The 12,974-nt window shown below is 42.0% G+C and overlaps 1 protein-coding gene across 2 annotated transcripts; it reads left to right on the plus strand.

The window, feature by feature from the left end:
- Window positions 1–1,841: 1,841 nt before the first annotated feature.
- On the plus strand, window positions 1,842–12,132 carry RAB9B (RAB9B, member RAS oncogene family). Of its 2 annotated transcripts, none has more exons than XM_008273049.4 (3): window positions 1,842–2,065; window positions 7,485–7,547; window positions 8,664–12,132. In XM_008273049.4, the coding sequence occupies exon 3, from the start codon at window positions 8,706–8,708 to the stop codon at window positions 9,309–9,311; it is 606 nt and encodes a 201-aa protein (XP_008271271.1). In that variant the 5' UTR covers window positions 1,842–2,065; window positions 7,485–7,547; window positions 8,664–8,705; the 3' UTR covers window positions 9,312–12,132. The 2 variants fall into 2 exon arrangements, with proteins under 2 accessions (XP_008271271.1, XP_008271272.1); XM_008273050.4 differs by having other exon boundaries at window positions 1,850–2,060.
- The last annotated feature ends 842 nt before the right edge of the window (window positions 12,133–12,974 follow it).

The following is a 12,974-nucleotide window of genomic DNA, read 5'->3' on the forward strand; positions in this document are numbered from 1 at the left end:
TTCTGTCCCGGTTGCCCCCCTTCCAGGCCAGCTCTCTGCTGTGGCCCAGGAGTGCAGTGGAGGATGGCCCAAGTGCTTGGGCCCTGCACCCCATGGGAGACCAGGATAAGTACCTGGCTCCTGCCATCGGATCAGCGCGGTGCGCCGGCCGCAGGGCGCCGGCTGTGGCGGCCATTGGAGGGTGAACCAATGGCAAAGGAAGACCTTTCTCTCTGTCTCTCTCTCTCTCACTGTCCACTCTGCCTGTCAAAAAAAAAAAAAATCGAAGACCGTAATGAGAAGGACTTTTATTTAGAACAGTTCACAAAACAAACATTAAAACAGCAATATTTTTTCTCATTCTTTTTAAAATCGTATGTTGGCATATTTTAATGCAACATATATACAAAGTAATGTGTAAAATATGTATTCACAATAGTACATGTATATAATCTACATATACTGTGGCCTGTGCTCAAAGGTTTTATTTTTTTACAGATTAGAATGTGCAAGTGGTTTCAAGGATCGTGTACAGCTCTTCTCCCTTGGAAAAATATTTTAGAGTGTTTGGGAAGCAAGGATGGCTGAAATAGGAGCTGAAGGGATTTAGTTAGATCAATTCATTTTATTTAAAAGTAATGATCATTGATGATACAGCATTTATACACCTGCAACAAATACAGTCTAAGTACATCCTGTGTACCAAGTATCGTCCTAGGCTCTGGGGATATGGTGGTGAACTTAAGCAACCTCAGCCCTTGATCTCATGGTGCAATATTGTTTTGGTAGAGAAGATGGCTGTCAATCAAATGATTATACATTTGAAATAACATCATAAATGGGTACCAGTTAGGAAGTAAAACTCTAGCAAGCTACAGGAGGCTGCAGGAGAATGCGTCAGGGCCCTGATTATTTTGGGGTTGTACAGAAAGGTTATTCTTAGAAGTGACGTTTAAGCTGGGGACTGCAGGGATTGATTAAGCAGTTACCTTGTGAAAAAGTAGAGGGAGAGTGGCCTAGATGGAAGGAAGGCATGTGTGAGGGCCTCGAGGTCGCACATGGTGAGGGGCAGTGCCACCCAAGTACAGATTTCCAGATAATGGGGACGCTTCAGAAATGAATCTGCCTGAAAGAGAGAGTTCAGGCTAAATGACCTCGGGAGTTTTGTCTTTCTTTGATCCCAGGAAGAAGAAAAAAAAAATCACAGCGTAGTTGGAGGTACCTGAGGGCTGCAGGAAATGAGGAGGGACTAGTTGGGCGGCTGGGCAGAACTGGAACATTTGTTCCCGGCCACACAATCGTTGCCGGCAACAATTCCGGGAACCTCAGGTAATGCTGTCTGCGTGGGCCTTTAGAACTGTGACTGATAAGGGTAAAGGACCGTGTGTCCTCTATGCCTGAGCTGTAGATGCAGACTTTTCTCTCTGGATTGCCAGAGACTTTCATGAGCCGTAGCGAGCTAGAGGGCCTCTTTAAGCATCGTGATCGTGTGTTTTCCTGGGGTATTTCCCAGAAAATCGGGTGTACCAGGGAGTAAGCGCCATCCGCTCGGCAAAATGAACGCATTTGGAAGCAGATGAGAAAGTAATTGCAGGAAATGGGGCTGAGGCTAACCCTGGCTTAGGCTCCAGGCTGCAGAACAGCTACGTGGGAGAACAATATTTGATGGTCCATTGTCACTGTACCTACTAATCTGGTAGGGGAGGGGAAAAGGGACAGGGAAGGGCGGGGTTGGCCAGTGAGCATGAAAAAAGAGCGAGCGAGCCAGGGAACGCTCTGCACAAGCGAGGGCGGGAGGCGGCCACAACGGGTCCCCAGCGCCAAGAAAGGGGCACAAGGAGGCGGTGCGGGCCCCGCCCCCTCCCCTGGCGGGCGCGGGCGCGAGACGCTGCGCGGCGGCAGCAGCGGGCGCGAGCGGCAGCTGTCAGGCCACCGAGGTCCAAGCAGCACTTGCTGCCCCATTGAGGACGAGGCGGCAGCAGAAGCGGTGACGGTGTCGCTGAGGAGCCTGACTCCCGGCACGCAGCCCCGACCTGCCTGGCACCCCGCGGCCCTCTTCTGTCTCCTTCCCATTGTGTTGAGTAAGGTACCAGCGTGTGGGCAGGAAGAGGGGCTAGGAGGAGCTGGCGGACCCGGGAGGCCAGGAGGTGGGAGGCCTGAGGAGAGAGGGAGAGAGCGAGGGCTAGGTGATTCCCGGGACCACTCGCACCTCGGGAAGGGGGCCTAGGCGCTGCCGGGGTCGGAGGTGGGGGTACGTGACGGTGGAGGGGGGCGTTGCTGAGTAATCCCGAGCGGCTGCCAAAGCCGGGCAGAGAGGCGCAGGGCTCCGTGGGGAGCGGGTGTGGCTCACTGCGCATGCGCCACAGCTGACTCGCTCTAAGAGGTAGGGGTGAGGTGAGAGAACCTAGCTCTGAGGTAGTTGGGACTGTGCGTCGCACCTCACTTTCTGAGTCCCCAAGGCTAACAGGACCCCTGTCATAGAGATGCCAGCATTCCTGGCCTCCGTTGGAAGCTGCTTTTCCCTGTGCTCCTCTCGCTTAATGCCGTCCAAACCTTACCTATCTATTTGTCTCCAGGCTGTCTACTCAGGAAGAAGTGGCCTGGGGACAGTGCCAAATTGGTATCTAGTGTGCTTTTGGACTCATAGCCCCAGAGCTTTCGTTTTGAGGAGTAAAGTTCCACATTGGACGCTTCCAGTTGTATATAGGATTATAAATGTGGGCGTGAATGTGGGAATAGCATTTTAGTGGCGTGACAGCTGTGGCGTTTGGACTCAGCGTGGATGTAGCTGATTACTTGGTAGCTCCGCAAAAGGAGTCCACTGCGTCTGAGGGCTTCCTAGCGCTGGAACACGCACTACCACCACCACCACTACCACCACCACTGAGCATCAGGTTGTATTGGAAACAACCTACACCATTGAAGTTGGAGGGTTTCAAAGAGCCAATCATTTCTTATTTGTGTTGGTTGTTACATAAGATTAAAGAAAGCCATGCTCAGTTCTCCAATCCAGTGTTTCCAAATATTGTGCTAAGATTCAACAGTGAGTGGAGTAGCCCCAACCTGTGTGTCATCCCAAGATGGGCTTTCCCCACAGCTCCAACCCTGGCTCCTCCCCTCTAGACTTCCACCAGGACCGCTTATCCACTGCCTAGCCCTCCCCGGTTGCTCTCCCCTCATCCAGCCCCACGGTATATTTCCTCTAAAGAGTTGCTCCCAGACAATCTGCACTACTGATTGTGAACATCTTTCCACCCCATGGCAACGGAACTGACGTTGCCAATTTGCTTTTCTGCCTCTCTTCTCTCCATTATTGCACTAAAATGTACTATTTTCAAAGTTCAACCTCCTTCTCTTCTTTGTACTGCCTCCTCCGCCCACCTCCACACCCACCTCCAAACATCCACAACTAAATACAATAATTTTAATAAGCTTGTGTGGGTGCAGACACAGCAGATTCCAAAGGTTTCAAGTGTGTTGAAGAACAAAGAGCTGGGGAATATTGGTTATGTAGATTCCTAATTCACCTTATTGTCCAAGATTGAGACCACTACTGGCAGGGGTTGGGGGTGGGGAGTGTGACTAAACTATCCTCCAAGAGTGCTTGTTAATCTGGAGGTGGTAAGAAAGAAGAATTGTATCTCTTAGATGTTTGAATCAGTTAAAGTTGGATCCTCTTGTGAATGGAGTCAAAACAAAACAAAACAAAAAAAATTAGTTCAAACCCTAACCTGGTGTGGGACGCATAAAGGATATTTAAGGAATGTGGCTTTTCGGTTAAAATTCAGAGTTATTAAATAACTGTTTTACCTGCTTAATGCTATCTTCTTTTAAGGTTTGGAATAAATGTTGGATATTCTGGGGAAGGAAAAATTGTTTCATTTGCTTTTCTATTGTGCTAGCCCTTTTAAATTTAAATATGTACTAAAGTACATCACCCTGCTTTCAAACAATGAGGAATGATATTGGGGATGCCAGAACCCACTAAAAACATGAAGCAGACGTCATTATTCTGCTCTTGTTTTTGGTATGAATTAAAAACATATATATTTAGTGTTTTTTTTTTTTTTTTTGACAGGCAGAGTGGATAGAGAGAGAGACAGAGAGAAAGGTCTTCCTTTTGCCATTGGTTCACCCTCCAATGGCCGCCATGGCTGGCGTGCTGCGGCCGGTGCACCGTGCTGATCCGAAGGCAGGAGCCAGGTGCTTCTCCTGGTCTCCCATGGGGTGCAGGGCACAAGCACTTGGGCCATCCTCCACTGCCTTCCCGGGCCACAGCAGAGAGCTGGCCTGGAAGAGGGGCAACCGGGAAAGAATCCGGTGCCCCAACCAGGGCTAGAACCTGGTGTGCCGGCGCCTATTGAGCCGCAGCGCCAGCCATATATTTAGTTTTAAAAGCTGAGGAGAGGAAGAGGGAAATGGGAGCATTTCTACTGACTTTCAACAGGTGGAATTCCTGTTAAGTCCATCTGGAAACTGAGCCAGATAAATTCATAATATCTATGCTTTTGTTACCTTATTGGATAATAGTATTTGGAAATTTCATAGACTTTGGATCTGTTGTATTTTGGCATCAATTCAGAAGCATTAATTCTCGGCTCCTACCTAATCAGTTAATTCATACAGCAAATATGTATTGATTATCTCTATGGAGGATCCTGGTGCTGTGTGCTGCAAGGGTTTCAATGACGTCTGCAAACAGGGCCTTTACTATCCAGGATTTAAAATTGGTTGTGAAGGAAAGATACACTTAGAAAAAAGAATTTTTAGCAAAATGCTGCAGTTTGATGATAAGATTTAGACTGGAAACCATGAGACCTTAAGCTTATATGTGAATTTGTAAACTTACTGAGGGCAAGGCCTTGCCTTAAACATTTATGCATTTCCGAGAGTATCTACACCCAGTGTGCGTTCAAATGATGAAGCAAAATAGATTGGGTAGAGAGAAACCAGAAGCGGGAAGAGAAGAGCCAGGAAGCTTTCCAAATAGATTAGATGTGAGGAGACCAAAATGAGAATGATAGGAGAGGACTAGGGGGAAAAAGCACATTTCAAGGAAAAATAGCCAGGATTTAGTGGCTAAAGGCAAGGAGACAAGCCTAAAGTGCATTAATTTCTACTTCTAGCAAACAAGTGGGAGTTGGAGACTCAGAGGAGAGTGGAAAGTCACCTTAGTAAAGATATAGCACACAAAAGGCAATCAAGTGTTTTCTCAAAAATCAATAACACGATTGGACCAGAACACCTTTAAAGGGTCCTCCAGTGTTGAGATTGTGTGCCATATTGCAGATGGTCGAGAATGTTGGGAAACAAGGTGTTCTTGGGTATGGAAGAAAAAGAAAAGGAAAAATTGTTATCCCCCCACGGACAGGTCCTTTCAGAGAAGGGTCAACACAGAGTCCCAAGGCCCCTGTCACAAAATGAAAGGAGGTATATCAGCTGAAGGAACAAAAATTTCACACCAGAATTTTCAAGAAATGCTTACAAATCTTTGCAAACTTCATAAGTTATTAATTCTCCTGCACATCCTGTGAGTTAAGTAGGGCAGGTATTATCAACTCTATTTTTATATAGGAAGATACTGAAGCAGAGAAAGATTAAAATACTTGCCTAAGTTCATAGAATAAATGAATGTTGTAGCAATGATGAAGATCCTAGTGTCCTGATTGCTGCCAGCCCAGTGCTCTTGGCACTGAGCCACACTGCTTTTCCTCCTATTTCCCTGGCATAGTGTCTGTGTACCCAGAAGATATGTGCACACGTGACCAAATAGGTAATGTACAAGCAACTGCAGCATTATCTCAGATGGTTAATAATACTTCATCATTATTCTTGGGGCTGAGCATTTGGTTTCTATATTCACTCAGTCCTTGACCCATCTATTGAGTTTATTCACAGCCCAGGAAAGTAGTGTTAGTGAGTCATTTAATGATATGAGCACCTGTTCACTAGGAACTTAAGGAAGCTCATTTGGCATGGACACTTAATACTAGCCATCAGCGTTGTGCTCAAGTTTGTAAATTTAAATTTAAATATGTACTAAATGACATCACCCTGATACTTCCTTCTGATACTTTGAGAAATGAGAGTTCAAGAGTTCTGCCCTATAAAATCATCCTACAGACTAGTATAAATAATAAAGAAATGTGCTGATGCCGTTTCATTCCACTTAAAGAAATGCATGTTACTTGAGCTGGCTCGAAAGATAGCAACTTGAGAGCAGGAAAATAAAGAGGACAAAATTAGTAATTGTAGGAAACTTGAGAATTCTGTACAGTAGACATAGATCAAAAGGGACAAAGCTATCAATTTAGGAGATAGTATTTAAATTCACAATTACTGGGGCTAGCTTTGTGGCATAGTGGGTAAAACTATCACTTGTGGCCCCAGCATTCCATATGGGCACCAGTTAGAATCCTGGCTGTTCTTCTACTTCTGATCTGGCTCCATGCTAGTGCACCTAGGGGAGTAGTGGAACATGGCCCAAGTCCTTGGACCCCTAAAACCCATGTGGAGGACCCAGAGGAAGCTGCTGGCTCCTAGCTTCGGCCTGGCCCAGTCCTGGTTGTTGCAGCCTTTTGGGAGGTGAACAGGTGGATGGAAGACTGACCTCTCTATCTCTGTCTCTCTTTAAATCTACCTTTCAAATAAAATAAATTCCTAATTACTGATTTGGATATTTCATGAATCCCTTATTATGTACTTTACCTATATTTGAAAAAATGATGTGAGATTATTAAGCAGCAGAAAATTAATTTTTAAGGACTCTTTATTCTTCAATAAGAAATAGTATTCAATAGATCTAGGAACTTTTTAGATTAGTACTTTTTATGCTGCTTAGATAAGTTTCTTGCCATAATTAACTATGATATTAAATGAAGAAGTGTTTAAGGCCAGCCAAATACTAAAAGCTGTGTTCAAGTCAGCTGGTGTAAATTAATGAACAAAATAATTAGCCAAGAGAATATAATGTAAATAAGAAGCCCACAAATATAATTTGTTCTTCTTTTCATCATGTGGAATCAACAATTTCAGAGAGAACATCAAGGGAAGATGGGCACATGTGCTAATAATTTCTTGGAGATGGGCATGTTGATAAGTATAAAAGGAAGGAGTTTCATCTCTGTCTTAAGAGTTCAATGTATCTTTGATTCCTCTGTGCTTCCCCTTTCCTGAATATCATCTACTGTGAATACCCTATACTTTATTTGATGTACTTTTACTTGGAGTGGAAGATTCAATAGGGAGACAATATAAAGCTAAGAAAGAATCCTATAGAGCACCCTCAAATTAGGACAAGTTAAAGTCCTTGCAATAAAATTACTTTGCTCACGTTAAACTTGCATAGCATTTGGAACTGAGGTGTATTTGTGGAAAGCATCCTCTGCAGGTAACTTGAGGCTACTCTGGGTTTTCTTTCCTGACATGAATGCATTTTTATATATAGCCTTAACTTTCTTTCATTATAGATTCTAAAAGATAATATTTGCCATTCTGTTTTTTAGAACCTTAAACAGAAAGAATAAAACGATAGGAAAAAAGAAATATTGTGACAAAAATCCAACTAGGTGAGTATTTCATGGGGGCGCAAAATGAATTATAGATATAAATTTCACCTCTTAAAAATGAATATTTCAAAAAATATATAGCGCACATGCATTCTGAAAGAATTTTAGTAGTACATTTCAAATATGCTTGCTTCCAGATTTTGCATGTATTCCTTCAATTACTGATTTTTACTGGGTTTTATCCCTTTGAATATCTTGCATAAAAATCACCCGGTTAACATAATCGCTAATAAGTTCCCAAAATGGACCGTGTGTGAAAATACCTAACAGAATATAGCAAAAGGTATTTAGTTGGTCAGTAAACATCTGATTTTGTTTTCAAATGCATGTATAAACATGTTACAGAGGTAAAAAGAAGAGTACTAATTCTCAGCACTTTAGATCTTACAGCAGATGTCTTTTGTTGCTCTTAGAGTTAGAACCTAAACTAAAAAACTAACAAGCTAGTCAAGATGTTCTCCTTTAATGAGAGCTGTTATTGTTATCAGTCAACTGTCACCAAGTGGCACTATTCCATGTAGAAAATATCATGGAAAACCCTGCACTTATGAGGTTGTGCCTATCAGTGCAAATATAATGGGATAAATGCTTGAAGAAAGTTGCCTTTTTACGTTCTTCCAAATTCTGGGGCCCAGTCTAATTCTGGCTCAGGCCTCTACAGACAGAATCAAGTACCCAGCTTACGCACCTTCTCTCCTTAAGAATTCTGGGGTCTATTGAGAACAGAGTTCAAATCCCCAGTTTCACACTACTTGCCTCTTATTTAGAATTGGCCAAAGAGGAAGCTAATATAGTCACTCATTTCAGTGGCATTCGTCTTCTGTGCTCTGTCCCATAGAATAGGGTCAGAACTGGACGAAATCACAGGACCATCTGCTAGTCCATTTACTCATGGCATTCAGCCATCTTCCTAACACAGGCAAGAAACGGCAGTAAAACAAGACCTATTTTCTTCTTCGTGCAAAAAGAATGTTATTCCTACAGCTGTACTATATCAATTAATGAGACTGAATCAAGAGAAGTTAAATTAAAAGGCTTTGTTAGTCAGAGAAGTTTGCTATGGAATTGGTTTCAATTTCAGGTTTAACTGGTTTCCCTCCTACCTTTTCTTTTCAGGTTCTCTTGGTTACAAACTCCTCCCCGTCTGGTGCCATAACAATGAGTGGGAAATCCCTGCTCTTAAAGGTCATTCTCCTGGGTGATGGTGGAGTTGGGAAAAGTTCACTTATGAACCGTTATGTAACCAATAAATTTGACTCCCAGGCTTTTCACACCATAGGGGTAGAGTTCTTAAACCGAGATCTAGAGGTAGATGGACGCTTTGTAACCCTCCAGATCTGGGACACTGCGGGGCAGGAACGTTTCAAGAGTCTTAGGACACCCTTCTACAGGGGAGCAGACTGCTGCCTCTTGACCTTCAGTGTGGATGACCGGCAGAGCTTCGAGAACCTCGGAAACTGGCAGAAAGAATTCATCTACTATGCAGATGTGAAGGACCCTGAGCACTTTCCCTTTGTAGTTCTGGGTAACAAAGTAGACAAAGAGGATAGGCAAGTGACTACTGAGGAGGCACAAGCTTGGTGTATGGAGAACGGGGATTACCCTTATCTAGAAACGAGTGCCAAAGATGATACTAATGTGACAGTGGCCTTTGAAGAAGCAGTCAGGCAGGTGTTGGCTGTAGAGGAACAGCTGGAGCATTGCATGTTAGGTCACACCATTGATTTGAACAGTGGCTCCAAAGCAGGATCTTCATGCTGTTAAAAGTAGGGAGCCTTTTAAAAACATGCCCCAGATTGGTCAGTCAGCAGTGCAAGAATAACTGGGCCCCTCTAAGGATGCACACACACACACACACACACACACACACAAGAAGGTAAGATACAAGGTTCTGGTTGTGAAACAGAGCCTTTCAAATTGAAGTCGTAGAGTGATTTTTTTTAATGCTTTATCGAGCCAAGTGTATTTTGCGTGATGTCTGCTGTTTCCCCTTCTTGTGTATCTCAGGACATTTTAGAAAGTTTTAGTCCTGAGAAATTTAAATATTTTTTTTTGAAATCACAGTTTAAACCTAGAACCCAGCCGCATGAAGGAGTTGAAGAGCTACAGCTATCCCTTAAAGCAATTCATTAATCAACTAACAAATATCACCATCAGACTCTTGCCAAGCAGTTTCTGACATTTCTGCCAAAGGGAAAAATATGAGACTCTGAGTTGTGTCATTATAAAAATAGCAAAGTAAACCCATGTTCTTGATTCTGAATTTTAAGAGGTTATCATGATTAGGAATGCAAAAAAGCAAATGATGTACCTTTACTTGTTTAAATCCTTATGTACGGTTTGCTTCCATCTGAGGCTTGTTAAAAAATACTATCTCAGTTAAGAGATGCTCTAATGACACTGGAAATTGATTTACTCCTTGTGTTTGAAGTCATAGGATACTAGTGAGTGGATTGTGCTTACATATGCCAATCACCCCTCCAAATAAATGGTTGGTCTTTTACTTCATAAGTCTATACTTTCGCTGCATAGAGATGTTGCTTCTCTGACAACCTCTTATCAATTTAGCAATGCTGCTTAGTATATGGCTTTGGGTGCAGTGTTTTATGCTCATAATGTAGATGATCCTTTGGCTGGACTCATGGAGAAGGTTTCTGACAAGACTAGAGGACTGTGGGCTTTTCTCACAAGGTTCTTTAACACAAATATTCATCACAGAAGAAAGACCTGACTTCTGTATGTTGCATTGTATGTTTCAGCTGGCCAAACTAGGACATTGAAAGTGACAAAAGAGCAGATTGTAACCCTGTGTTAGAATAAATTTCTCATAAGTAGAGTTGTCCAGCAGTGGAATGGACTGCCTTAATAAGTGAGCTCCCTTCTAGTGAAACTATCTGGTAGATGACCATCTGATAAAAAGACCATGAAAATAATTTCTGTCCTGGCAATCTGTTTAATATAAGATCGCTTTAAGATCCCTTTCATCTCTAAATTTTATGAATCTATGAACTTTGTGATGCCATGTTATGGGTAGATTTATCTGAAGATAACACCTAAGACAATGGAGAGGGACTGTAACAATTCTCAAACCATTCTGTGATCTGCCTTTAATAGCAGCTACGTAGCTCTTTTGCTTTTGCTTTTGCGCTGTGGCAGGAGAAATTCTTAAGCTCTAAATAATCTTTATGTTCCCTTACATAAACATCCTAAAGAAACCATCTTAAAATTTTAAAAATGCTGTGACAATTTTTGATTATCATGACTGCCAGTTATAGACTATGTCATGAACATGTAGTCAGGTTCTTGTTGGTTGATCTGTTTGTCCTGCATAGTTTGTAATATGTATTTTTTAAAAAAAAATCTGTAATAAAAATAATGGCCCAAGGTAGTGAATGACAGAAATTATCCCAGAAAGAGACCTAGGCCAGGGAGGGGTGGGAGCTTTTACAGGAATACAGCCTAGAACTCTCCATTGTAGCCACATGTGGAATCAGCCTTACGTGTGGGACCTTATGTGCTTTAAGAGCTCTGGGACTTTTTGACCACATAGACAAGAGTAGGACAGTATTTCAACCCTGTCATTTTCAATATTTCCAATTAAGATATAGTCCTTACCCCATTATCCAATTAACTTTGATGCCAGAACTGGGATCCCACAGCTCTTAAGTATCGGTTCCTATCCTGCCTATGCCTATAGCCAGCCACACTGGTTTCCAAGTTCTATGATCATTTTGCTACTATCATGTTAGGATGAAAATCTGTACGTCAGAACTGTTATATGCTAATTATTTTAAGTGCATGAGACCTGGGGCCTTCTCTTTCTACTTGCACTCTGCTTATAATAGTTTGTATCTGTAGATCTCAGGCCTTCACAAAAAAACTCCAACTCACGAAAGTACTCGTCTCTATTAGAGTGGCATGTAGTCATTTGAGTAAAACATAAATATGGATATCCAATTCATAGGCATCCTGCCCATCCAACACAAGTGTTAATTTTATTGGCAAGTCAACTGAAGCCCCTTTCCTCTTAGCCATACCATTTTTTTCTGCCAAATCACTACACAATATCTTAACAAAAGCACTTAACATTAAATGACAAACACAGTGCGTGCTGACGTGTAGTTTGAGTAACATTGAAAAACACCAAAGGCTGAAATCTGTGAGTACCAGGAACTGTGCATATAGGTTTAGAAGTGGACTGTATGCCCTAGAATGTGCAGTGCAATATTTTCAATAGGTTTTTTTTAATGAGCCCTAGATTTTTGGAAAAATATATTTCTAATTAGAATCACACTGTTTTTCAATGGTCCATTAAAACATCACACAGAATATTTATTTAGTTGATTGTCATGTATAGGCTAACTTTCAGGGGGCCTCAGATTCCATACGTCTTCAATGCATTGATGAATTTCAGGTTAATTTGTGCCTGCCTCAGCCATCTCTACTTTATCCTGAGGTACTCCACGATCCTCTTGTTGCAGGTGCTGCTAAAAAAAAATCTCAAAATTGTGTATCAGATATTTTCTTTCAACTGTAAAAAATTATCTGTGTCCAAGTGAATAAAAAGTGCATTTTGAATAACCAATATGCAATGTTTGCGTTTCCTTTCTCCTTTTCTCTTTTTGAGCAATTGGTGAGCACAACAGATAATACTTAACAAACAAGTCACCCTCTCAGGCCGCACTGGGAGTGGCTTCTGGACCATTTTTCACATGGTACTCCAAGCAACCACTGTCTAGTGATCAGACAGATATTGCTGTACTGATTGGAAAGCAAAGCCAAAAGATTAAAGTGAGGAAGTTCCTTTTATTATATACCTCTTTCTAATGGATGTGGGGTTTGGGGACTGGAAATTGGATCATAACTCTTCATGACAATTTATGTTAAACCATCATAAATCTTTTAAAAAGGCATATACATATTTTCTGGGCTGGTGAATTGTCCAGGCCTAAGGAAAACAGGAAACTATAGGCAAAGTAAATCAGAAAACAATGAATAATTTCATTATTCTCTTTTCTTGCCTCTCATACTGTAAAGATTGGACTGTAAAGGTTCATTAGTAGTGAATGGCTTGTAAGTAAGGCATCCTCAAAAAGTTTGTGGAAAATACACATTGTAAAATAAACTACACATGAATTTAAAATTTTTGCACCAAAATAAACTTACATTGTCCATTTTTTGCAAACTTTTTGAAGTACTCTTGCACATACTGGCAACTTTGTAAGGATGGACACAAGTCTCTCCCCAGCACATAGTATCACTACATTGATTCCACCTGCCACAGACTTAGCCCTCTTTTCCCCTCTATCTACTTGTGCCTCATGGAACTTAGGGCAATTGAAACGATGGGGGAAAAACAAATATTTTTGCAACGTTTATCATTTTCACCACTGAGAATTATCATTTAACAAAAATTATCAAGCATGC

The sequence above is a fragment of the Oryctolagus cuniculus genome, chromosome X, assembly GCF_964237555.1.
Source record: "Oryctolagus cuniculus chromosome X, mOryCun1.1, whole genome shotgun sequence".
NCBI lineage: Eukaryota > Metazoa > Chordata > Mammalia > Lagomorpha > Leporidae > Oryctolagus > Oryctolagus cuniculus.